The sequence below is a fragment of the Papio anubis genome, chromosome 3 (assembly GCF_008728515.1).
Source record: "Papio anubis isolate 15944 chromosome 3, Panubis1.0, whole genome shotgun sequence".
Taxonomy (NCBI): domain Eukaryota; kingdom Metazoa; phylum Chordata; class Mammalia; order Primates; family Cercopithecidae; genus Papio; species Papio anubis.
Genome location: NC_044978.1, coordinates 112,844,751 through 112,870,933, shown reverse-complemented (window position 1 = coordinate 112,870,933; position 26,183 = coordinate 112,844,751). Strand labels below are relative to the sequence as shown.

The following is a 26,183-nucleotide window of genomic DNA, read 5'->3' as shown; positions in this document are numbered from 1 at the left end:
ACCAGGATGTCTCTGAAATGGACGTCAGTCTTTCTGCTGTTACAACTCAGTTATTATTTTAGCTCTGGGAGTTGTGGAAAGGTGCTGGTGTGGCCCACAGAATACAGCCATTGGATAAATATGAAGACAATCCTGGAAGAGCTTGTTCGGAGAGGTCATGAGGTGACTGTGTTGACATCCTCGGCTTCTACTTTTGTCAATGACAGTAAATCATCTGCTATTAAATTTGAAGTTTATCCTACATCTTTAACTAAAAATGATATGGAAGATTCTCTTATGAAACTGCTCGATATTTGGACATACAGTATTTCAAACAGTACATTTTTGTCATATTTTTCAAAACTACAAGAATTGTGTTGGGAATATTATTACTATAGTGAAAAGCTCTGTAAAGATGCAGTTTTGAACAAGAAACTTATGACAAAACTAAAAGAGACAAAGTTTGATGTCATTCTGGCAGATGCCCTTAATCCCTGTGGGGAGCTACTGGCTGAGCTATTTAACATACCCTTTGTGTACAGCCTCCGCTTCACTGTTGGCTACACATTTGAGAAGAATGGTGGAGGATTTCTGTTCCCTCCTTCCTATGTACCTGTTGTTATGTCAGAATTAAGTGATCAAATGACTTTCACAGAAAGGATAAAAAATATGATACAGAAGCTTTATTTTGACTTTTGGTTTCAAATACATGATATAAAGAAGTGGGACCAGTTTTACAGTGAAGTTCTAGGTAAGTCATGTGTCCAATTAGTGCTTATTAAGTCCTAACTTTTCTGTGCCTTTGAAGGTGAGCTTATACAAATACTATATCAGAAGATAGTGTTTTTAAGGGAAATTACAAATTGCAAATGTAAGATGATCTATCAATCTCAAAAATATTATAGAATGTTGACCTTATAGAATCAATTAGAACCCTGGGACCATCACTACTACAGGACGCCCAAAGAATCATAAACCTTCAATGTAAAGCGCTTATGATTTCATCACATATCATTTTGCTATACATTTTTTCATCTTTAAAAAAAGTCAATAGATACCTCAAAAAAATCTTCACAAAGGCAGACATATAAATTTAGTATTTACACATATTTCTAGAAAAATTAGCAATGTAGGATTGAGGAATTTGTTTCTCTTTGAGTACCTCAGTTTTCTCATTTAGAAATTAAAATTTTTTCACATAACAAGAATTCCTTCACAGTTGAGAAATATAGTGACTCTACTCCAGAAACAGAAGCCTAAAACTTGAGATTTCTAATGTTTATACATTCCTTCACTAACAGCTTGACAATTACTTCTTTCAAAAACTGAAATCTTGTTGAAAGCGAACATCTAAGTTTCAATCTGTATTTTATTAAACTGCATCTCTCCATCAAACAAAATATAGGCCAAGTTAAGGAAGAGCACATATCTCTGTGTCGATAAATTCTGAAAAATTTTTAGTTCTCATTTGTAAATATATTTATTTTTAAAATCTATTTATAGTAAGATCTTAAGATAAACCAAGATGTAGTAGTATGAAGATTTCAGTGTTACTCTAAAAAATCTCATGGTTTACTTGGTGAACCAAGGATCAAGGAACTAGCTTAATAAATTGTAGAGACTAGAGTACTTCCTGGAAAGCTGTTTTCATGGGTAAGATGAATTAATTGTGGAACTGAAAGAGTTATCTAAATGTATATTTGTTACTATTGCAGCTTCAGAGAGAAGACAAATGTGTATTTAAGTTCATAGTGGCTACATTAGTCCATTCTCACAGTGCTATAAAGAAATACCTGAGACTGGGTAATTTATAAAGAAAAGAAGTTTAATAGATTCATGGTTCCACATGGCTGGGATGCCTCAGGAAAGTGAGAATCATGGCAAAAGGCTAAGGGGAAGCAAGCTTGGATCTTCTCACTTAGCGGCAAGAGAGAGAGGTGCAAGCAGGGGAAATGCCAGACACTTATAAAACTATCAGATATCATGAGAACTCATTCAATATCATGAAAACAACATGGAGGAATTCACCCCATTATCCCATCAGCTGCCATTTGGTCCCTCCCTGGACACATGGGAATTTGGGGATTATAATTCAAGATGAGAGGATATTTGTGTGGGGACAGCCAAACCATATTAATGACTTATTTTAATAATTATTTATGATTGTGAATATACTGATGTTACATTAAAGATGTAAAATATATTGATGTTACATTAAAGATGTAAGAAGATTCAGAGATCTTCTTACAGATCTCTGAATACTTTGCCTTCCTTATATATACATACGAGCAACATATGTAATACATAAAAATTAAATTATGACTATATATAAATGTATGGATATATATTTTATCAATGCACAGACATTTTATATATCTTTTGGTGTGTCATTCCAAGTCCTTTCAGGAAAATACCTGCATATTCAAATAACAATTCTTGTGTTAGCTACCTTTTGTTTTGTTTTGTTTTTTCCATTAGGAAGACCCACTACATTATTTGAGACAATGAGGAAAGCTGAAATGTGGCTCATTCGAACCTATTGGGATTTTGAATTTCCTCGCCCATTCTTACCAAATGTTGATTTTGTTGGAGGACTTCACTGTAAACCAGCCAAACCCCTGCCTAAGGTAATGTATTCCTGTTTGATTTGTTTGCTTGACATTTTCAGAAGGAATGGCAGGATATTTTTCATTCAGAGTGTTTAACTCAGAGTGAGGGGGAATATGGGAGGCCAAAAAAAAAAGGACTGGCCATTAGAAAATTATATATCTCTACACTATCACAAGTATGTGAATGTTATTATCATTAAAGACTGAAGAGGATTACTAGGGAGATTTTGAAAAAAGGGTTGGTTAAAAATGCTTATAGGCATTTCCTTTATAATATATTCACATGAAACTGTACAGAGAATAAATCATGATGGTAAGATTGAATATTAGTAGCAAATATTCACTTAAAAATCTCTGGAAATAATTCAAATATCTTATATTAAGAAATGGTTAAAAACTTACACAATGTGCATGCCATGCCATCACAATCCTTCTTTCAAAAAAATGTTTATTTACACTGTCAACCATAGTACAGGTATAGTTGGAAACTAAGAAACAAAATGATGAGTAGAACAAGATCACAATTTTTTGTAAGATGAAAAGGCATATGCAATGAGATTAAAATTTTCTAAATAAGCATCATGTATGTACATTGAGTTATATAAATAGAATTAAAACTATAATGAAATGGTACTCATTTTAAGTTGGTGATATCTCTAGACAGAGATATGGGTAAAATTATTTTCTTTTTCTAAATTTTCACACTTTTACAAGACTACTTACATTGATCTTCTTTTACCATTACTTTCCTAAAGACATCACAGAATGAGATCAGTGCTAATCTGTCTATAAACAGATACTTTATTATTTCAATACTGGGTGGATGAAGAAGGCTTTTGCAGTGAATGAGACAAAACATTGAACTCAAGTTACATTAAATGTGGCTACAGGCAACTGCAATTACACTGAGTTCCTGGATGCCTAGTGAATTATCTCTAATAGCCATACACTGACTCTCCAATTAAAACTGATGTCAGGCTTGGTGCAGTGGCTTACGCCTGTAATCCCAGCACTTTGGGAGGCCAAGGTGGCTGGATCACAAGGTCAGGAGTTCAAGACCAGCCTGGCCAAGATGGTGAAACATGCCTCTACTAAAGACAGAAAAATTAGCCAGTTGTGGTGGTAGGTGTCTTTAATCCCAGCTACTCAGGAAGATGAAGCAGGAGAATTACTTGAACCCAGAAGGCAGAGGTTGTAGTGAGCCAAGATTGCATCATTGCACTCCAGCTTGGATGACAGAGCAAGACTCCATCTCAAAAAAAAAAAAAAAAAAAAAAAAGATGTCATAAAGTTAAATTACATTTTTCAAAAATACCAGTATTTGGTCTGCACTGACATACTTTAAAATTTCTTTTTTTTATTTGTAAACAGTTTTATAAAAAAATTTACCCCAATGATTAGGACCAGAAAGTGTATTTGTTATGATAGAAGGGGTTGGTCATTATTTTACTGAGAAAAAAAGAATTTAGAACAAAAGGGACAACAGCAACAAAAAGATGGGTATACAATTTTGATATGATATCCAGGAAATGTATGGGTCTACATTTCTTTTCCTCTTTCTCTCTCTCTCTTTTTTTTTGTGTGTGTGTGTGTGTGTGTGAGAGAGAGAGAGAGAGAATACACTGAGTGATGTGGAATTAGAATGGGTTTAAGTTTAAAAACAGGAGCACATCAGGAAGCATAAGTCAGAATAATTCTCAATCATTTCTAAGCAAACACATATTCACCAGGAGCTTCATATAGTGTGAGGGAGCTACTCTACAGGGTGAGTAGGTCTCCACTGGAGAAAGGCCTGGTGACCTCTCCCACTGTGATGCAACTGCTCCCTGTGAGACACAGCAAAGTGATGATGAGGGTCCCTCACATTCAGTTACCAATCAGCACATCAATTTCACAGTGTAATATCAGGACAAAAGATGTCAGAGTTATACCTAAACAATGACCTGAGAAATAAAATCACTCAATTATGTAACTATATAGTATATAATACTGCATTATAAATGGAATTCTCAGAACTATTTCCCAGAAATTCCAAACCACAATACCAGACTGCTGAATGTCAGTGATTCTTATACTTCAGCTTCTAAGGTTTTTTTGTTGGGGGGGGGTCAGGGGTAGTGAGCGGTAGTAGGGTAAGTCTAGGAAACTCTAACTTTAAGTGAAATATTAAGGGTTAGAGAGCTAAAGAAGCTAAAGAAATGTAGATATAAAATAATTCTTATTGTAACTAACTTTTCCTCATTGCTCATAGTCATGTAATGGCTCCAATGACTCCTAACTAAAAGAACTGAACAGAAAAAATAAAATAAAATAAAACTGTACCAAATAAACACAAGAGATTTAGTAGAACTACCAAAAAAAAAAAAAAAAAATTAAAGCCAAGTAAAGCCACCTTCCAATAACCTATGTTAGTAATTATAATATTATAAATAAAGAGTCTGGGTGTAATATTTTCTAGCATTATCTCCTCCTACTGCAGTGTCATAGCTTTGTTTCATTCTTCCCTACACACACATACATACATGCATATGCAAACATATTTACACAAATTTGCATAAAAGATTCCATATATGTTATATTAGACATCTTTCAAAGAAACTGGATGATTGGGTCAGTTTAAAAAAATTACTCCAATAGCTTCTGACTTTCTCTCTTAGATGTTTGTAACAATCCTGTCAATAGTGTTTTCTGTGCTGTTGCTCTTTTCTGATAGAACAAATTCTTTCTTCACAGGAAATGGAAGAGTTTGTCCAGAGCTCTGGAGAAAATGGTGTTGTGGTATTTTCTCTGGGGTCGATGATCAGTAACATGTCAGAAGAAAGGGCCAACATGATTGCATCAGCCCTTGCCCAGATCCCTCAAAAGGTTAGATAAAGTGCCTTAATTGTGGGTGGCTCCTAAATGAATCTGTTAACTCTTCAAGAGTCTATTACAGAAATCTTCTGCCTGAAAATTTAACTGCTATGATAGTTCTAATTATCTCAGACGTCTGTTCAAAGCAAAAACATATATGGAAGATCTTAAAATCATAAAGAGAGGGATTTTTGGTTGATAATAATGTTGGCATTAATATTGTGATCAGAAGGAAATACATTTAAGAGGTGCTAGTGAAGTTTGGTATTATCATGGTATTGTAAGCATGTACATAGAAATCACTAAATTCTGCCCTGTTATTTGCTCCCTCTGGTTTACAGGATTTTAGATGGTACTGTATATACTGTAGATATTATCAAAAAGCAGTTACATTTTAATAAGCTACTCTAGATCACAATAACAATAAGCAGGTATTGAAAAAAGTTTGAAATGCATCATACATCTTCGGTTTACCAAGCAATCTGGCTGCTTTTACTTCCCATGCATTGGAATATGTCTATTTAGTGTTCTGTTCAGGGTGCCACTCAGTGAAAGAATGTCCTAGTCAGACAAACCACTACTCTGGAGGTACCCATCTAGCCAAGTAGATTTAGAGAAAAAGAAAAACTTGTCTGATCTGCTGGCTTGGGTGCTGCTAATGTCTTAAGCAGAAAAATGTAATGGAAAGAATGGAGATAGAATCCTGCTTTTAGGGGAGACTGTGTGCATTATTAAATGGGCCTAACAAAGACTATGCTCTAAGAATCAGATTGGTGCCTTCTCCAGATTGAGGAAGGAGCAGGAAATATAAATAAACATGGTAGGAACTTATTTTCTAATCTATAGGATATACCTGCAATCTTTGTATATTTTCAATTTACGCTTTAGTTTCTTATCTCACATAGCCCTCTCTGAATGACCTATGGAAGTTTTTGCTGAAAACACAGTTATTTTAACACTCCCATATCAAATACAAGGTCAACATTTGTAAATTCTACTCCAGTTTATAAAGACTGCTTGGGAATTCTGAAATCAGTACCTTAGTTTGGTACTAGTCACGGTAATGACTGGCTATAGCTGATAATATATCAGTGCCATCGATATTATGCAGGGCATAATCTAAGTGTGAATGATCCGTTAAGCTAAATGTAACAGAATACAATTTTATACATTTTCAGCGTCGGTATTGTTAATCACGAATTATCAATGGGCTCCTTTTTCCTACACTGTTAGCATTTACAAAAGTAGCAATACTGATAATAGTCTGAATTTGTGTAAAATGCTGCCAATTGAAATTTTTCTTGAAAGTAGCACTTGATAATTAGCAAATTAAAAGAAATTACACATACTACATATGTAGCATTGATTTATTTCTCACCATAGGCTCAGTTTAAAGATTTAGTCTTTTGTAATCAACGACGTCAAATTTATAAAATAACTTATGATTAGTAGAAAAGTGGATATAAGTAAATTCTTCTCATATCACTCAAAATTAATAAATTTATATTAAATTTGGAAGATTACAGCTAGTATAAAGTATGTAAAATAAAGGTATAGATTATTACTAATTTGCTACTTTTTTTACTAGAATTAAGACTGTCTAAAAATTCTTAAATATTTGAATATTTCGTTGATAATCTTGTGAACCCCAAATATCTGAGACAGGTCTCAGTAAATTTAGAAAGTTTATTTTGCCAACTTAAAGCAGGGAGGAGGAATTCCTTTGAGTTTCTGATTAGCCTTTCCAAAGGAGGCAATCAGATATGCATTTATCTCAGTGAGCAGAGGGATGACTTTGAATAGAATGGGAGGCAGTGATTAGCTTAGTGACTCAGGGGCCCCAAGGCTTATTTTCTTTTTATATTTCTCCCCTTTTTTAAAAAAAAAATCTTTTAGAGAAAGCATTTTAGAAGAAAATAAGTCTCTGAAGTAAGATTTTCATCTGATGTCTAATGGCAAGGATGACTTATTCCTAGACAAGCAGGTCCTGAGTTATTAGGAAAGTTCATTTTTAGTAGGTTGTGAAGTCTCATGTCCTATGAAGACAAAATAAAGGAAGGAAGGGAGAAAAACAAAAACAAACAGAAGAAAAATTCTATAAAATTAATATAGGCCACATTACTCTGAAGCCCATAAATCAGTAGGCAGGTATGAAAGTGGATTATATATGTAAATTGGTTGCTGTCATTTTCTTCTGAAGTTTAAGTTGTCTAGCTTAATTTGTAGGGCTTTATGAAAGCATGGCTTAGTTTACAGTGACTCCAAATTAGGAAAGATGGTGAGAGGGGGAGGAAAAAAATCTGAAGACACTATCTTGAAGACTTGTAGCCATGAAAAATTAGAATTCAGTCCAAACTGTAGACAATTCTGTATTAAAAATTGAAAAAAACATTAGGCAAGACTAGAATCTAACAACAGGTGTACTGTAATTTTTGAAACATAATTTTTCTCTCTTCAGTTTCCCAATTTGACTAAAGACTAAAGACAAACCATGGTAGAACTGATTTGCTTTATTATACTTGGGCTGATTATTTGTATACAGAGGAGGAAGAATAATTTTTTTATTTACATAGGCTTTTAACGTGGCTTTGATGGAACTTTGTCTTATAGAAAGAATCCCAGATAGGACTTTTTTAAAGCTGAGGCAAGCCATAGATTTGTACCATCAAATACCTATGGGTTGGGTGAATTCCTATACTCTTGGGGTTTCAAAATAAACTTGAAGCTCCTGGGCCTGTCAGAAAGTTACATTCTTTGCTTACCACAGGTAAGGAACCCTTATAGATGAAGGTATGAGGCCAGTTTTCCCAAGAGGCTTTTGTTGGCTCCATAAGTCAAGTTTGATTCCCTAAAGGAAAGCACACCATTCCAGTGAAAGCCTTGGTAAAATAACCAGTTTCTCCAATTGTGTTTTGTTATAAATGAAAATAGATGAAAATAGATAATTATTGCACTTACGCAAATAACTGTATTGACAAAAGTAAGAATACTCACAAATAGTTTCCAAATTCTGAAGAAATCAGGTAGAGGGAAGCAAATATGTTCTAAATTTTGTTCATAGGAGTATATTAAATTGCTAAAAGCTGTTAATAGCTCAAAAAAAAGATTCCTTGCTGACTCTAAAAACAAAGAAAGCACTTTGGGAGGCCGAGACGGGCAGATCACGAGGTCAGGAGATCGAGACCATCCTGGCGAACACGGTGAAACCCTGTCTCTACTAAAAAATACAAAAAACTAGCCGGGCGAGGTGGCCGGCGCCTGTAGTCCCAGCTACTTGGGAGGTTGAGGCAGGAGAATGGCGTGAAAAAAAAAAAAAAAAACGAAACAAAGGATCAGCAATGTTTTAAGCAAAGTCAAAAAGATTACTTTAGTTTTCTATTAGTTCAGTCCATGTAAGTTAATTCCTGTTCTGCTTGATATTCATGAATATTTTAGTTCTCCATGAGTCCTGAAAATTTTTCTTCTATTCTAATGTCACAACCTCCAAAATTATAAAAACTTTTATTCAAAAGCACCTGTTAGAATTTTATAGCTGATTATAAAACGACCTTCTAAAGAGGACCAAAGTGAGACAACAATTGTCGGTGGATGACAAAATTTTAGGGCAGCCTCGGTCAAAGACATAATGGACAAGGAAATTTGTTACCTCTGTGGCACACATTAATTTAACATAACAAATATAATTATTACTGATAATGTACACACTAAGTCATATCAGAATTATAGAAGTTTCCCATAATTTTGGAAGACATACCAGCAACATATTTATATAAATATAGCTCAAAAAGACCAAACACCATTTCATATTTGACAATGTTTCCTATATGATTTTTAGACCATATAAGCCAAATTATGTCATTTTTGGACTTTAGGGAAACTAATAACTTAAAGGATTACTTAGATCAGAAAAAAACATAATTTATAATTTGATTTTGGAAAATTTGTCAAATATCAAAGGTTTAAAACACTTGATATCACAGGTAAAAGAAATCATTCATTTGACTAAAGTGGTAACTCACGGATTTCAAAAAAAGACAAAAATCTTCATCTTTTGAGAGAGGAGACTCAATTTTCCAAACAATAAGCCCTAATAAAACAGCATGAAGTCAAATAAGTTTGTTTTTCAAACTTTTATGAACAATCTATAAAATTATAATATTGACCATAAGATACAACTTTCCTGAGCCTTTCATAACCTTTATAATCTTTATTAAGAAGTCAGTTTATTCTTCAAGAAAACCTTGTTAATCTGACATGGGGGCCCATATGTTGGTCATGCATTAGTGTGCCTTTGATGTTTATGATTAATTTATAGATAAACTGAGCTTATTTTATCACTCAGTATCAGTTCTTGCAATCTCACACACCCACCTCTTCTATGATAGTCCCTGGACCTTGAGGAGTTGAATAGCTTTTAGAAAACACTGTTAGCATTATGCCACAAAAAACAGAACTTGAGGAAAAAACCTTATGTCAGTTGAAAATGAGTTGAAGAAGAGTGTTACTATTTCACGCCCTTCAAAAGGGGACAGAAAACCAAAAACAGTGAGATGCAATAAAAGTTAAACTTTGGCTTAAAAAAAATAAAATCTCTTATAATATTTTAAGAGTAAATCAATCCCTTAAGAAAATTTTATTATCCTAACCAATTATTTAGTCATAGTGCTTTTATTTACATCAAGCCCAATCTGTAGAAAGACCATTAATTATAGACAACTTGATCATACAAAAGTTTTTTAAATCTTCTTATTGTGACTTACACAGATCATTCATGATATGCTTGGACTTTCTGGTTTGTCCTGAACATCCTTCTTTCTTACACAACTGATAATTTTATTCTAGAACTAAATTTACCATACAAGATTCTTGCTCATATAAAATTATTTCTCTTCAAGCATTTTACAAAGAAAAAAAAAGCTTTTTACTTTTATAATTTTCTTTACATCTCTCTTATTTCCTGTTTCCTTTTTTACCTTGTTTTATATATAACTTTTAAATAAGCTTTGATTTAGACAACACTTCTTCACCTTTTTTAAAAAATACACACTATTTTTTAGAAAGAATGTTTTCCTACCAATTTTTTTTGAAAAATACCCAAACAGGCCAGGCGCGGTGGCTCACGCCTGTAATCCCAGCACTTTGGGAGGCCGAGGCGGGCGGATCACAAGGTCAGGAGATCGAGACCACAGTGAAACCCCGTCTCTACTAAAAATACAAAAAATTAGCCGGGCGTGGTGGTGGGCGCCTGTAGTCCCAGCTACTCAGGAGGTTGAGGCAGGAGAATGGCGTGAACCTGGGAGGCGGAGCTTGCAGTGAGCCGAGATCGCGCCACTGCACTCCAGCCTGGGCAACAGTGCGAGACTCCGTCTCAAAAAAAAAAAAAAAAAAAACAAAAGAAAAATACCCAAACAGTGAAATATCTATTATTTAATTTAATATAACTTTAGATTCTAAATTATGAGTTTGTCTACAAGTATTTATCCCATCACATTTACCTAATTACTTTATTTAGTCATTTACCTAGATTATTTATGAAACCTGTGATACTCATCATTTAAATTTATGGAATTGCCATTGCAAAATTATAACTGAGACAATGAAAAATATCTGACCTAACTAACTCCATCTTGCTTTTGACCTCCCAGCTATCCATGTTCATTTCTGGATGTGGGCCAAACTAACTTAGGGAGGAACTTAGTTTATAGTTTAGCTTTGAAATAAAAAATGATAACAGTCTTTTCCCAAAACAAACCTTACTGCCTGTGGACTAGATTGCTTAAGGCTGCAAGATTAGAAGTTATGATAATCTAACTTAATTCAATATGTAGCTATTTTCATTAAACCAATTATTAATGTCTTATTTATTAAAAATTGGACAAAGACCATTCTGCTTTGAGATTGGTTACAGTTTTGTAACCCCTATGTCAAATTTTGACAACTTAAAGTATGTGGCAAGAATAAGTATGAAATTGCTTGATTAATAAATGCAAACAAAAATGTATGCTGGCAGTTCTTAAGATATTTCTGGTATTATATAATCGTAAAATTATCTTATTTATAAAAGATTGCATTTAAGTAACATAAACTTGAAAAAGCATTTGACTAGTCTTTCTTTCTGGCAAAGTATTTAATTCAAGCACTTTTCTTTTTCTTTTTTTTTTTTTTTTTAGTCAGAGTCTCACTCTGCCGCCCAGACTGGAGTGCAGTGGCGTGATCTTGGCTCACTGCAAGCTCCGCCTCCCGGGTTCATGCCATTCTCCTGCCTCAGCCTCCTGAGTAGCTGGGACTACAGGCGCCCGCCACCTCGCCCAGCTAGTTTTTTTGTATTTTTTTAGTAGAGACGGGGTTTCACCGTGTCAGCCAGGATGGTCTCGATCTCCTGACCTCGTGATCTGCCCGTTTCGGCCTCCCAAAGTGCTGGGATTACAGGCTTGAGCCACCGCGCCCGGCCAGCACTTTTATTTTCTTAAGCCAATTAGAGCTCTTTTATATATTTTCAGTAGTAAAACATTGTGTACAAAACACATAAATACATAGATGTATTAAGCATGCCAACAGAAGTACATCTTATAGATATATAAAAACTACTTTTTGCCATATTAAACTTTCAAATTCTTGATAACCTGTTTCAATAGGTAATCTGTATGAATACTTGATCACCATAGGCAGTTGTAAGCTAAATAGTCTTACATTTGCATATTAAAAGAAACCCTTCAGGTGAAAATCAAAAAACAAAATTTACATCATAAGGTACAGAGAGAAAAAAATTGGTGTGCTAGAAGGAAAATCAAATGGATTTACTTGCCAATTAAACATAAAATTATAGAAAGTATAATGGCCTTTTAAATATATGCAAACACATATACACACACATACACAAAAGATTCTATGGCTTTTACTTCAGAACTTTAGCCATGAGATAAAAAAAAAATTCACCAGCTTGCAGACAAAAGCCTGTTGAATCCAAACAGTGGTTTTTATCTTAATAGAAAAATAAAAGCAAATTTAAAGCAAGAAGAAAAGAAAATTTTTTTAAAAGAGAGAATTTAGGAACTCTATAGTTTGCAGGACAACTTTAGGGTTCTTAATGTATATGTGCACAAAGACCATATTACCTTCATTTTACATAAACTCTGCCAAGTACAGGTGTCATAAAACCTACCAAGAGATATCAGGGGGTCATTCTTCTTGCTTTCTCCTCATTCTTAGATTGTTTCCCACTTTTTTTCTTAAAAGGAGGAACTGAGCTGTGGCCTAGGGTTTACGTGTGGTGAATCAATGTGTGCTTCTTGTGGGCAGTACTCCACAGTGTGTCACCACTGAGTTGTTTCCACCCTCTTACATGTCTCATTTTCTCTCTCCAGAGGTCTATGATCTCTGAGAGGGCTCAAAATATGGGGTGATCCACCCTAGTATGTGTTTCCTGGCCTAGCCTTTTTTTAAAAAGTTAATTTTTGTTGGGGATTTCTCTGCAGGGTCCCTCCATGTCATAGGGGGTCAACCCCCGGACACTCCCACAAGGCCCTCATTCACTTAGGGGTGACATATGACTGGGAGGAGCAAATGCCCTTTCTCTTTGGAGCTGAGAAAACTCAGTCTCTCAATTGCCTATGTAAACCACAGTTCAGTTTCTCACGCAAATCCACACAGACAAGCCAAATTGAGATTAATTTTGGGAATAAAAACAATAGAGGAGACCCTTTACAATGCATCTCCTAGCTAGAATTAGGATTCCTAAACAACAACTTCCTAGGAGGAAAAAATAACATAACAACGGTCAATACCACTTCCTGTAAACTGTACTCAACCACTCCCTACTTTGTAACTCTCATCTGCCATTACACATACCAAAGCAAAATCCTCTCACAGTACCAGGTAATCTGTGGTAATCTCAAAGCCAAAGAGATCAGGTCATTCAACATAGGAAAACAGAGCTTTGGACCTCAGCAAAAATCTGCCCACAACTCTTGAAACTCCACAAAGAAAACAGAACACCCCCACAGGGGTGAGTGGTGCTTTTGTTCTGAATTCTTTAAAAGAGTTCAAGTCATTAGAAGCCTTCTCTAGATTTTTGGTACTGCAAATGGCAAAAGGCAAAAGGAAGTATAGGGTGGAAGAAAAGTAAACAAAAGAACATTTTTTTTTTAAGACAGGAAGCAAACACAGAAACCAAACACATGGTTTTTAGGTTTTGTTTTGTTTCGTTTTGTTTTGTGTTTTGCATCTGCATAGAATTTTAGCCAAATTAGACAGGCTTTGTTACCCACAATTTGGAATTCTCACTCAGATTTGATCAGGTCAGGTAAAGTTCATCAAATCTGACGGGAGAAATACTGGAATGTACAAAAACATACTCTCAAAAATGTGATCACTAAGCACTGTAATGTTAAGGAGAAATTAAGACTGGCTAGTTGTTAAACATTAAACCAGACAAACCCCAATTCAGCTATTTACCTAAGGATGGGTTTCAGGCTAAACCTGCCGTCTGCCATCCTAGAAGCAGGAAAGAAACCTCAAACTCATCCTCCCTCCTGGGAGCCAGCTCAAATTCCATAGAGTTACCTGCCTTCCATTGTCATGGAAACAGGAAAGCGTTCCTTTCTTGTAGGAAGCAAGTAAAACTCCAAAAAAAAAAAAAAAAAAAAAAGGAGTTTTACAGCAAAATAAATTTTAGATCTTGATTGAATTTTGGGGTATCAGGGATTCTCTGGAGGGGTTGCTCCCAGACCTTAGTCAATTTTCTTATTTTTTTGAGCCATAAGGTTAGCTCAGGCTGGTACCAAGCACTGATAGGACACTTGTCAAAGGTCAGGGAACCTCCACTCACAATGTATTCATGGTTACCAAAATGTGAACCCTGAATATCTGAGACAGGTCTCAGTTAATTTAGAAAGTTTATTTTGCCAAGGTTGAAAATGTGCACCCATGACACAGCCTTAGGAAGTCCTGATGACATGTGTCCAAGGTGGTGCAGTGACAGTTTGGTTTTATGCATTTTAGGGATATATAAGACATCAATCAACATATAAGATGAACAGTTGTTTGGTCCAGAAATGGGGGACAACTAGAAGCAAAGGCAGAGCAACTTGAAGCAAGGAAGGGGTTTCCAGGTCATAGGTAGATAAGAGACAAATGGCTGACTTCCTCTGAGTTTCTGATTAGCCTCTCCAATGAGGCAATTAGATATGCATTTATCTCAGTGAATGGAGCGGTGACTTTGAATAGAATGGGAGGTAGGTTTGCCCTGAGCAGCTTAACTTTATTCTTTAGCATAGATTTTGGAACACCAAGATGTATTTTATTTTCCTTTCACAATCTCATGTGTCTAGCTATTATGTTGGAAATGCCATTATTTCTTTATATACCAATTTGATTATAAAAGTAAAGACATTAAATGTGGTTATTCAACTTACCTCAAAATTTTAGTAGTTCTCATTACTTGACATCAGTTCTTATTTTTTCATCTTTTATATGGGTTAATTGATTATTAATCTCTTCAGAATTCTGACACATGCTATATTTTTAGAGTTCTATTCATTTAACAAGATATTCTCCTTACCCTAACAGGTTCTATGGAAATTTGATGGCAAGAAGCCAAATACTTTAGGCTCCAATACTCGACTGTACAAGTGGTTACCCCAGAATGACCTTCTTGGTAAGACTCTGGAGAACAAATACTGAATATATTAGTAACAGTCAATTAGAGTGATAATAGTTCAACATAAAACAAACATATTCAACATTTATTATCAGAAAACTAAAAAAAAAAATCAAATTTAACTACTTTATATTTATTTTCCAGTCTTAGTATAAAAAGAATACACTGTAGTAGTTGGCATTTTATTACATACACTCACATTTTTTACAGTCAGAAAAAAAATCTCTTTATTCAGGTGTAATTACCTCTCACAGGTTTTAAATAACATCCTGGATTTTCTGTCTGTCTCCTATTTCTACAGCTTTACATCTGTTCTTTCCCCTACTGCAGGGTTATTTCAACAGGCACTGAAAAATAACAGACACTCTTCTATTACCAGTGCCTCTATTTTCTATGGGAATAAATCACCAGTCTTGATCATAAAGTGATGACACATTTCATGATGATGTGTAACTGGTCCTTCCTCAGCACTACCTCCAGCCTACTGCCTACTACCCTGCTGCCTTTAAAAAAAAATTAAATATTTTAAATATTTTAGGTATTTAAATATTTTTAAATACACAAATGTGACTGCATTTTTATAACACTTAAGAGACCATGTTCTTTTATACCCAATCTTATACTTTTCTTTTTTGCACATTTAAATTTTTTAGTTAAGAATATGCTTTTTCATTTTGTTCACCTGGCAATCTTTTAAATTTGTATTTCCACTGTGAAGACACACATACCACGACCTTTTCATGTAGCATTCACTTACCTTTCCAGCAGAAGTAGGTGCTGCTTCCTCTGAAATTTGAAAACAATTTCAATGCAGTTTCGTGGGTAGAATGTTACCTAGGGAATACTGTTGCTTAAAGTTCCTTATATTGTGCATTTCTTATTGAATTCCTGTGACTTACAATTAATATTTTTGTTAAAATTCGTCCACTTTTAGGTCATCCCAAAACCAAAGCTTTTATAACTCATGGTGGAACCAATGGCATCTATGAGGCAATCTACCATGGGATCCCTATGGTGGGCATTCCCTTGTTTGCAGATCAACATGATAACATTGTTCACATGAAAGTCAAGGGAGCAGCCCTCAGTGTGGACATCAGGACCATGTCAAGTAGAGATTTGCTCAATGCATTGAAGTCAGTCATTAATGAGCCTATGTGAGTATTACAATTTTGTGACCAGGTGGTATTTATAAATTATTTTGTCAACAGTGAATATGAGTTTTAACCTTTTTTTAAGAGACTAATTTTGAAGGGATTGAAGTGATTTAACCAATGTAAAATCTGCTCTTATTTTCCACCAGACAGTTATTTCAAAGTTACATTTCAACCCCATAGATTTAATGGGTCACCAATGACTGCAATGAATTATAAAATAAAAATAATTAAAGATATGTAGACAATTATTTTAAGTATTTTTAATGACAGAATACACAATAAAAAGAAATAATGTAACTAGAGAAATATGATAAAATATTTCAATTCAATACCTAAAATTTCTGAAAGTATGAATCTATTCTTTCTCAAAAATTTCTTTTTATTATTACCATTCTTTTAAAAAATTTGATAGTGAATTATAATGTGCATAGCATAACATTCACTAAAATTTAAAATCTAAATACATTTAGTGTGTTTACATAGTTACAAAGCCACAACCCTAAAGAAACATTTTTATGAACTCATACATGATCTCATAATGCATGAAGTTGCTCCCAATAAACCTCTAGTCCTAGAAAACTACCAACTTACTTTGTTTCTCAATAGGTTATTCTCTTCACATATTTTATATAAATGAAATCATACAATTTATGGTGTTCTGTAAATGATTTATTTCACTTAGCATAATCATTTTTAGTTTTATTTATGTTGTTGGATGCATCAGAACTCATTCATTTTTATTTCTATATAATATTCTTTGATATGTTTATACCAAAATTACCCATTTATCAGGTCATAGACATTTTAGGTCTTTCCAATTTTGGCACTTATGAACATTGTTATACATATTTTCTGTGTAAAAATATATTTTTACTTCTTTTGAGGAGACACTAGGAGTGGAATTGCTGAGGCGTATGGGAAATTGTTGTTCATGAAGAACTGCTAAACTGTTTTTCAAAGTATTTTCATCATTTTTCATTACCACCAGCTGGATATGAGGGCTCTAATTTCTTCACACTCTCCCCACACTTGTTATCACCTGTCTTTCTATTACAGCCATTCTAGTGTGTATAAAGTGGTCTCTCATTATAGTTTTCACTTGCATTTCCTTATGGCTGAAGATGTTAACCATCTTTTCATGTGCTTACTGGCCATTCACACATATTCCTTAGATAAATTTCTGTCTTAATCTTGTGAACATTTCATCATTTGTCTATTTAGCTTATTATGGATTCCTAAGAATTATTTATATTTTATAGATACAATCCCTTATCAAATATATGATTTTCAAATATTTTCTTCCACTATGGACAGATAGATTTTTTTACTTTTTGGAAGATGTCTTTTGAAACACAAAGGTTTTAATATTGATGAAATAAATATGTAATACTTAAAAATCCATAATCCGAAGGAAATAATATGGAAAATGCTATGCCTAGACCAGCTGCCATCAGTTCAGAGTCTACTAGTCCTACAAATATTATTATTATGTAAGGTGGTACCAGCTAAGGAAATACATTAAAAACACTTTACCAAAAAATTAGTAAGACGAGAAATGATTTAAAATACTTCAAAAACAGTTAAAAAGCAAAGAAACATAAAACAGGTTAATGACAGAAAACCAAACATCATATATTCTCACTCATAGGTGGGAATTGAACAGTAAGAACACTTGGACACAGGAAGGGGAACATCATACACTGAGGCCTGTCATGGGGTGGGGGAGGGGCGAGGGATAGCATTAGGAGATATACCTAATGTAAATGATGAGTTAACAGGTGCAGCACATCAACATGGCACATGAATACATATGTAACAAACCTGCACATTGTGCATATGTACCCTAGAACTTAAAGTATAATTTTTTTAAAAAGTTAGAAAATAAAATATGTGTATAGAATAAGATGGTGGATTTAAATGTGAACTAGGGCAATCGGGCAAGAGAAAGAAATAAAGGGTATTCAAATAGGAATAGAGGAAGTTAAATTGTCTCTGTTTGCAGATGACATAATTCTATATTTAGAAAACCCTTTCATCTCAGTTCCAAAATTCCTTAAGCTGATAAGCAACTTCAGCAAACCCTCAGGATACAAAAATCAATATGCAAAAATCACAGGAATTCCTGTGCACCAATAATACACAAGCAGAGAGCCAAATCATGAATAAATTCCCATTAACAATTGCAACAGAGAGAATAAAATACCTGGGAATATGCCTAACAAAGGACGTGAAGGTCCTCTTCAAGGAAAAATAGAAATCACTGTTGAAAGAATTCAGAGAGGACACAAACAAATGGAAAAACATTCCATCCTCATGGATAAAAAGAATCAATATTGTAAAAATGGCCATGCTGCCCAAGGTAATTTATATATTCGAAGCTATTTCCATAAAATTACCATTGACATTTCTCACAGAATTAGAAAAAGAAAAAAAAAAAAAACTACTTTAAATTTGATATGGATCCAAAAAAGAGCCAGTATATCCAAAACAATCCTAAGCAAAAAGAACAAAGCTGGAGGCATCATGCTACCTGACTTCAAACTGTACTACAAGAACATAACCAAAACAGTATGGTACTCGTACCAAACAGATATATAGACCAATGGAACAGAACAGAGGCCTCAGAAATAGCACTACACATCTACAACCATCTGATCTTTTACAAACCTGAAAAAACAAGTAATTAGGGAAAGGATTCCCTATTTAATAAATGGTGTTGGGAAAACTGGCTAGCCATATGAAGAAAACTGCAACTGGATACCTTCTTTACACCTTACAGTAACCAAACCAGCATAGTACTGGAACAAAAACAGAGATATTGGCCAATGGAACAAAACAGAGTCCTCAGAAATAATGCCACACATCTACAACCATCTGATCTTTGACAAACTTGACAAAACAAGAAATGGGGAAAGGATTCCCTATTTAATAAATAGTGCTGGGGAAACCGGCTAGCCATATGCAGAAAACAGAAACTAGACCTCTGCCTTACACATTATGCAAAAATTGACTCAAGATGGATTAAAGACTTAAATATAAAACCCAAAACCATAAAAACCCTAGAAGAAAACCTAGGCAATATCATTCAGGATATAGGCATGGGCAAAAATTTCATGATAAAAACACCAAAAAGAATTGGAACAGAAGCCAAAATTGACAAATGAGATCAAATTAAAGAGCTTCTGCACAGCAAAATAAACTATCATCAGAGGGAACAGACAAACTACTGAATGAGGGAACATTTTTGCAATCTTTCCCTCTGACAAAGGTCTAATATCCAGAATCTACAAGAAACTCAAACAAATTTACAAGAAAAAAAAAACAAACGACACCATCAAAAAGTGGACAAAAGATCTAAACAGACACTTCTCAAAAAAAGACATTTATGCAGCCAACACACTTATGAAAAAAGCTCAATATCACTGATCATTAGAGAAACACAAATCAAAACCACTATGAGATACAATCTCAAGCCAGTCAGAATGGCAATTATTAAAAAGTCAAAAAACAATAGATGCTGGAGAAGCTGGGGAGAAATATGAAAGCTTTTACATGGTTGGTGGAAATGTAAGTTAGTTCACCCATCATGGAAAACAGTGTGGTAATTCCTCAAAGATCTACAACCAGAAACACCATTTGACCTAGCCATCCCATTACTTGGTATATACCCAAAGGAATATAAATCATTCTACTATAAAGACACATGCACATGTATGTCTATTGCAGCACTGTTTACAATATCAAAGATATAGAACCAACCCAAATGCTCATCAATGCTAAACCAGAAAAAGAAAATGTGATACATCAATTTCTTCAAAAACAAAATAAAATACCTAGGAATCCAACTCAGAATGGATGTGACTGACTGCTTCAAAGAGAACTATAAACCACTGCTCAATGAAATAAAGGAGGACACAAACAAATGGAAGGACATTCTATGCTCATGGATAGGAAGAATCAATATTGTGAAAATGGCCATACTGCTCAAGGTAATTCATAGATTCAATGCCATCCCCATTAAGCTACCAATGACTTTCTTCACAGAACTGGAAAAATTTATTTAAAGCTCATATGGAACCAAAAAAGAGCCCACATTGCCAAGACAATCCTAAGCCAAAGGAGCAAAGCTGGAGGTCTCACACTACCTGACTTCAAACTATACTATAAGGCTACAGTAACCAAAACAGCATCGTACTGGTACCAAAACAGAAATATAGACCAATGGAACAGAACAGAGCCCTCAGAAATAATACCACACATCCACAACCATCTGATGTTTGACAAACCTGACAAAAACAAGCAATGGGGAAAGGATTCCCTATTTTATAAATGGTGCTGGGAAAACTGGCTAGCCATATGTAGAAAGCTGAAACTGGATCCTTTCCTTACACCTTATATGAAAATCAATTCAAGATGGATTAGAGACTTAAATGTTAGACCTAAAGTCATAAAAACCCTAGAAGAAAAGCTAGGCAAAACCTTTCAGGACATAGGCATGGGCAAGGACTTCATGTCTAAAACAACAAAAGCAATGGCAACAAAAGCCAAAATTGACAAATGGGATCTAATTAAACTAAAGAGCTTCTGCACAGCAAAAGAAACTACCATCAGAGTGAACAGCCAACCTACAGAATGGGAGAAAATTTTTGCAATCTACTCATCTGACAAAGGACTAATGTCCAGAAACTACAAAGACCTCAAACAAATTTACAAGAAAAAAACAACCCCATCAAAAAGTGGTTGAAGGATATGAACAGACACTTCTCAAAAGAAGACATTTATGCAGCCAACAGACACATGAAAAAAATGCTCATCATCACTCACCATCGGAGAAATGCAAATCAAAACCACAATGAGATACCATCTCACACCAGTTAGAATGACGATCATTAAAAAGTCAGGAAACAACAGGTACTGGAGAGGATGTGGAGAAATAGGAACACTTTTACACTGTTGGTGGGACTGTAAACTAGTTCAACCATTGTGAAAGACAGGGTGGCGATTCCTCAAGGATCTAGAACTGAAATACCATTTGACCCAGCCATCTCATTACTGGGTATATACCCAAAGGGTTATAAATCATGCTGCTATAAAGGCACAAGCACACATATGTTTATTGTGGCACTATTCACAATAGCAAAGACTTGGAACCAACCCAAATGTCCATCAACGACAGACTGGATTAAGAAAATGTGGCACATACACACCATGGAATCCTATGCAGCCATAAAAAAAGGATGAGTTCATGTCCTTTGTAGGGACATGGATGCAGCTGGAAACCATCATTCTCAGCAAACTATCACAAGAACAGAAAACCAAACACTGTATGTTCTCACTCATAGGTGAGAACTGAACAATGAGAACACTTGGATACAGGAAGGGGAACATCACACACTGGGGCCTTTTGTGTGGTGGGGGGAGGGAATAGGGATAGCATTAAGAGATATACCTAATGTAAATGACGAGTTAATGGGTGCAGCACACCAACATGGAAGTTGAATACATATGTAACAAACCTGCACACTTTGCACATGTACCCTAGAACTTAAAGTATAATAAAAACATTTCAAAAAATTAAACGTGATACATGTACACTATGGAATACTATGTGCCATAAAAAGGAATGAGATCATGTCTGTTGCAGGGACATGGATGCAACTCAAAGCCATTATCCTCAGCAAATAACACGGAACAGAAAACCAAACACCACATGTTCTCACTCATAACAGGGAGTTGAACAATGAAAATACATGGACTCAAAGAGGAGAACAACACACACTGGGGCCATTTGGGGCATGGAAGGGGAGTGAGAGTATCAGTACAAATAGCTAGTTCATGAGGGGCTTAAAATCTAGATGACAGGTTGATAGGTGCTGCAAACCACCACGGCATGTATATAACTATGTAACAATCCCACACATTCTGCACATGTATCCTGGAACTTAAAGTAAAATAAAACTGTTTTAAAAAAATGCAAACTGACCAGGTACGGTGGCTCACACCTGTAATCCCGGCACTTTGGGAGGCCGAGGAGGGCAGATCACGAGGTCAAGAGATCGAGACCATACTCCTGGCCAACATAGTGAAACTCCATCTCTACTAAAAATACAAAAATTAGCTGGACATGGTGATGTGCACCTGTAGTCCCAGATGTTCGGGAGGCTGAGGCAGGAGAATCACTTGAACCCAGGAGACAGAGGTTGCAGTGAGCTGAGATAGTGCCACTGCACTCCAGCCTGGTGACAGAGCGAGACTCCATCTCAAAAAAAAAACAAAAAAGTGAACCTACCAGTACTCACATTAAATTTAAACAGACCAAAAAAAAGACAAAATAAAGATCTTTGAAATCTTTTATTTAAGGAGATAAAACATTTGAAGTATACAATTAAATGTAACCTATGTTTTATATATGTGTGTCTGTATATATATTGCACATATATGTGTATATATGTATCCATATATCTCTCTGGTTGTGTGTGTGTGTACTGAAAATACATATTTTTAAAAGAGTATATGGAGACCGGGTGTGGTGGCTCACACCTGTAATCCCAACACTTTGGGAGGCCAAGGTGGGAGGATCATGTGAGGTCAGGAGTTCGAGACCAGTCTGGCCAACAGGGTGAAATACTGTGTCCACTAATAATACAAAACTTATTACCTAGAGTCCCAGATACTTGGGAGGTTGAGGCATGAGAATCACTTGAACCCAGGAGACATAAATTGCAGTCAGCCAAGATTGCTCCATTGCACTCAAGCCTGGGTGACAGAAAGAGAGTCTATCTCAAAAAAAAAAAAAAAAAAAAAAAGATTATGAGAAATAGATGGTTACCTGAATTGAGCATATGTTGAGACATAAATAAATGCTAAATAATTGTATTAGTTTCCAATTCATAAAAATTATATGTTCTAGTCATACTAGAAATAAATTATAAATCCAAAAACTGAAAACTAAACACAATCTCTAATTCTTTAAAATAAAAAATATTTTTTAAAATTCAGTCAACAAAAAATTCTAATTATAAATGTGCCATTCTCTCATCAACTATTCTCCCAAGTATACATCCAACAAAAATGAATAAATATGTACACCTAGTAAAATATACATATATCTTAATACCATAATTATTAGTAGGATCAAAAAACGTTAACCACACAAATATCCATTAATCATAAAATGAAGAGATCATCTGTGGTCTTTGTCAATCAACTGAATACTTTACACCAGTGCAATTAAACAACTGCTAAACAAAGACAGAAATGAATATGTATTATTTAATTCAATTATATAAACAATCAATATCAATCTATGATATTAGAATTCAGGTTGATACTTAATTTGAGGACAAAAGTAGTTACTAAAATGGCCCAGGAGGAGAGAGTTCTTCTATGCAGTTTGTGATAAATTGGTGTCTTCATTTTGGGATAATGTTTAAGATAATCTTAAAATTTTGAGATAGTCACATAGTGTATATACATTTATCCTATGTATTTCCCACTCAAAGTTTTATTGTAGATGATATATAGCATATTTTAAAGTTCCAGAAATCAAATAGCAAAATAAGCATGAAACACTGGAGAAATCCTATGGATGCCTATAGTGTGGCCAGGAAGCCTCTCTAAGAGGTATCATTTAAAGAGAAACCTCAAAAAGAAATAGAAGCAAACCTCAAGTAGTTGCAAGAAAGAATGCCCAATGAGAGAGACATGGGACAAAAGGTGTAAAGGGGCTAACGTGAGAACACCTTCAGGAGTTTAAAGAACAACAGAAGGCCATTGTCTCTAGAAGACAGTGTACAGGGGTAAGTGTTAGGACAAGTAGGTGCCTTTGTAAGTTCTCTAGACCAAAGACAGATTTGGATTTTATTCTTAATGTAACAAGAAACTAGATGGAAATCTTAACAGGCAAGTGTCATAATTTGATATTAATTTAGAAAATACTGTGGCTAGTAGAAATAAAATATGGTAGAAGACAGAAGATTAGAGTAGAAGCTGAGAAACTAGTTAGGAGACATTTCACCAGTTGTGACACAATTCCTCTTTAAATATATCAAAATGGGCTGAGCACAGTGGTTCATGCCTGTAGGGCCAACACTTTGGGAGGCAGAGGCAGGAGAATGACTTGACCACAGGAGTTCCAGACCAGTAGGGGTACTACAGCAAGACCTCATATCTAAAAAAGTAAAAAATAAAAAAATAGCCAGGGATGGTGGTGCGCAGCTGTAGTCCCAGCTTCTCATAAGGCTGAGGTGGAGGATTACTTGAGACCAAAAGGGTAAGGCTGCACTGAGCTATGATCATGTGACTGCACTCAGCCTGTGTAATGGAGCAAAATCCTGTCTCAAAAAAATAAAAAAAAAAATGAAAATACCAAAATGATCATTCCCAGATTCCATTTGCACTCTCTTACTTATAGGACTTAGAGTGGCTCACAATATTTTCTGTTCTAGAAAGACATTAACTTTCCCACCTAAAATTCCATTTTTCATTTGTAAAGGTATTTGTCAATTATAAAACTCCCATTTAAAAACCAAACTTTCTGTAATGACATATATTAAAACATTCAAATTTTATGTCAATTCAATGACACTTACTTTGAATCATTTGTATGACACTTCTCAAAGACCGTCCACAGACTTGATATGCTTAAGCAATAAATTTACTTTTAATGTTGATATCTTTATGTTCATCCTTCAGCTATAAAGAGAATGCCATGAAATTATCAAGAATTCATCATGATCAACCAATGAAGCCCCTGGATCGAGCAGTCTTCTGGATTGAGTTTGTTATGCGCCACAAAGGAGCCAAGCACCTTCGGGTCGCAGCTCACAACCTCACCTGGATCCAGTACCACTCTTTGGATGTGATAGCATTCCTGCTGGCCTGCGTGGCAACTGTGATATTTATCATCACAAAATGTTGCCTGTTTTGCTTCCGAAAGCTTGCCAAACCAGGAAAGAAGAAGAAATGGGATTAGTTATATCAAAAGCCTGAAGTGGAATGACTGAAAGATGGGACTCCTCCTTTATTCCGGCATGGAGGGTTTTAAATGGAGGATTTCCTTTTTCCTGTGACAAAACATCTTTTCACAACTTATCCCATTAAGTGAAAATTTATTTTCCAGGGATTTAATATGTGCTAGTTGGAATTATTCTCTGTCAATGATTTTTAAACTATGAAAAATAACAATAATATAAAACCTTATGGGCTTATATTGAAATTTGTTATTCTAATCCAAAAGTTACATGCAAAAGTCACTGAGCTTCATTATGTTTCAAACATTGTATTTGAACACAACAACATTAAGAACTCCACTCATAGTATCAACATTGTTTTGCAAATACTCAGAACATTTTGGCTTCATTTTGAGCAGAATTTTTGTTTTTACTTTTGCCAATGAAATCTTCAAGAATTAAATTATGTAAAAAGTCTCACTCTTTCTTTTGAGATTGCAATACCAGTAGTGTTGCTTGGCTTTTACTGTGTATTCAGACTTAGCATCACTTCTTTCCTAAAAGACATGGCAAATTTATTCCTAGAATGAAAGATAGTTTAACATACAAAAATTAACATGTATGTTATGCCACATTAATAGATAGAAATTTACATAACAAACTAGAAAACCTAGAAATAAATCCATGAATATATACAGCTAACTGATCTTCAACAAGAGTCTCAAATATACTCAATGAAGAAAGATGACTTTCTTCAAAAACTAGTGCTGAGAAAACCAGATGTCCACAAGCAAAATAAAAAAATTGAACCCTTATTTTTTATCATACACAAAAATCAACTCAAAATGGATGAAAGATGGCAACATAAGACTGAAAACAGTAAAACTTCCAGAAGATGGAGATCTGGCAAGATGGTTGAATAGGAACAGCTCCTGTCTGCAGCTCTCAGTGGGACCAGTGCAGAAGGCAGGGTGTTTCT

General features: G+C 34.8%; 1 protein-coding gene across 1 annotated transcript; it reads left to right on the top strand.

Moving 5' to 3' along the window:
- UGT2B15 (UDP glucuronosyltransferase family 2 member B15) lies at positions 1–25,251 on the top strand (the record flags this gene model as incomplete). Its single annotated transcript, NM_001172142.1, is given in 6 exon segments — positions 1–730; positions 2,458–2,606; positions 5,322–5,453; positions 15,009–15,096; positions 16,034–16,253; positions 24,948–25,251. Coding segments are annotated over 6 exon segments (1,593 nt in total). The 3' UTR covers positions 25,228–25,251.
- Between the last annotated feature and the right edge of the window lie 932 nt (positions 25,252–26,183).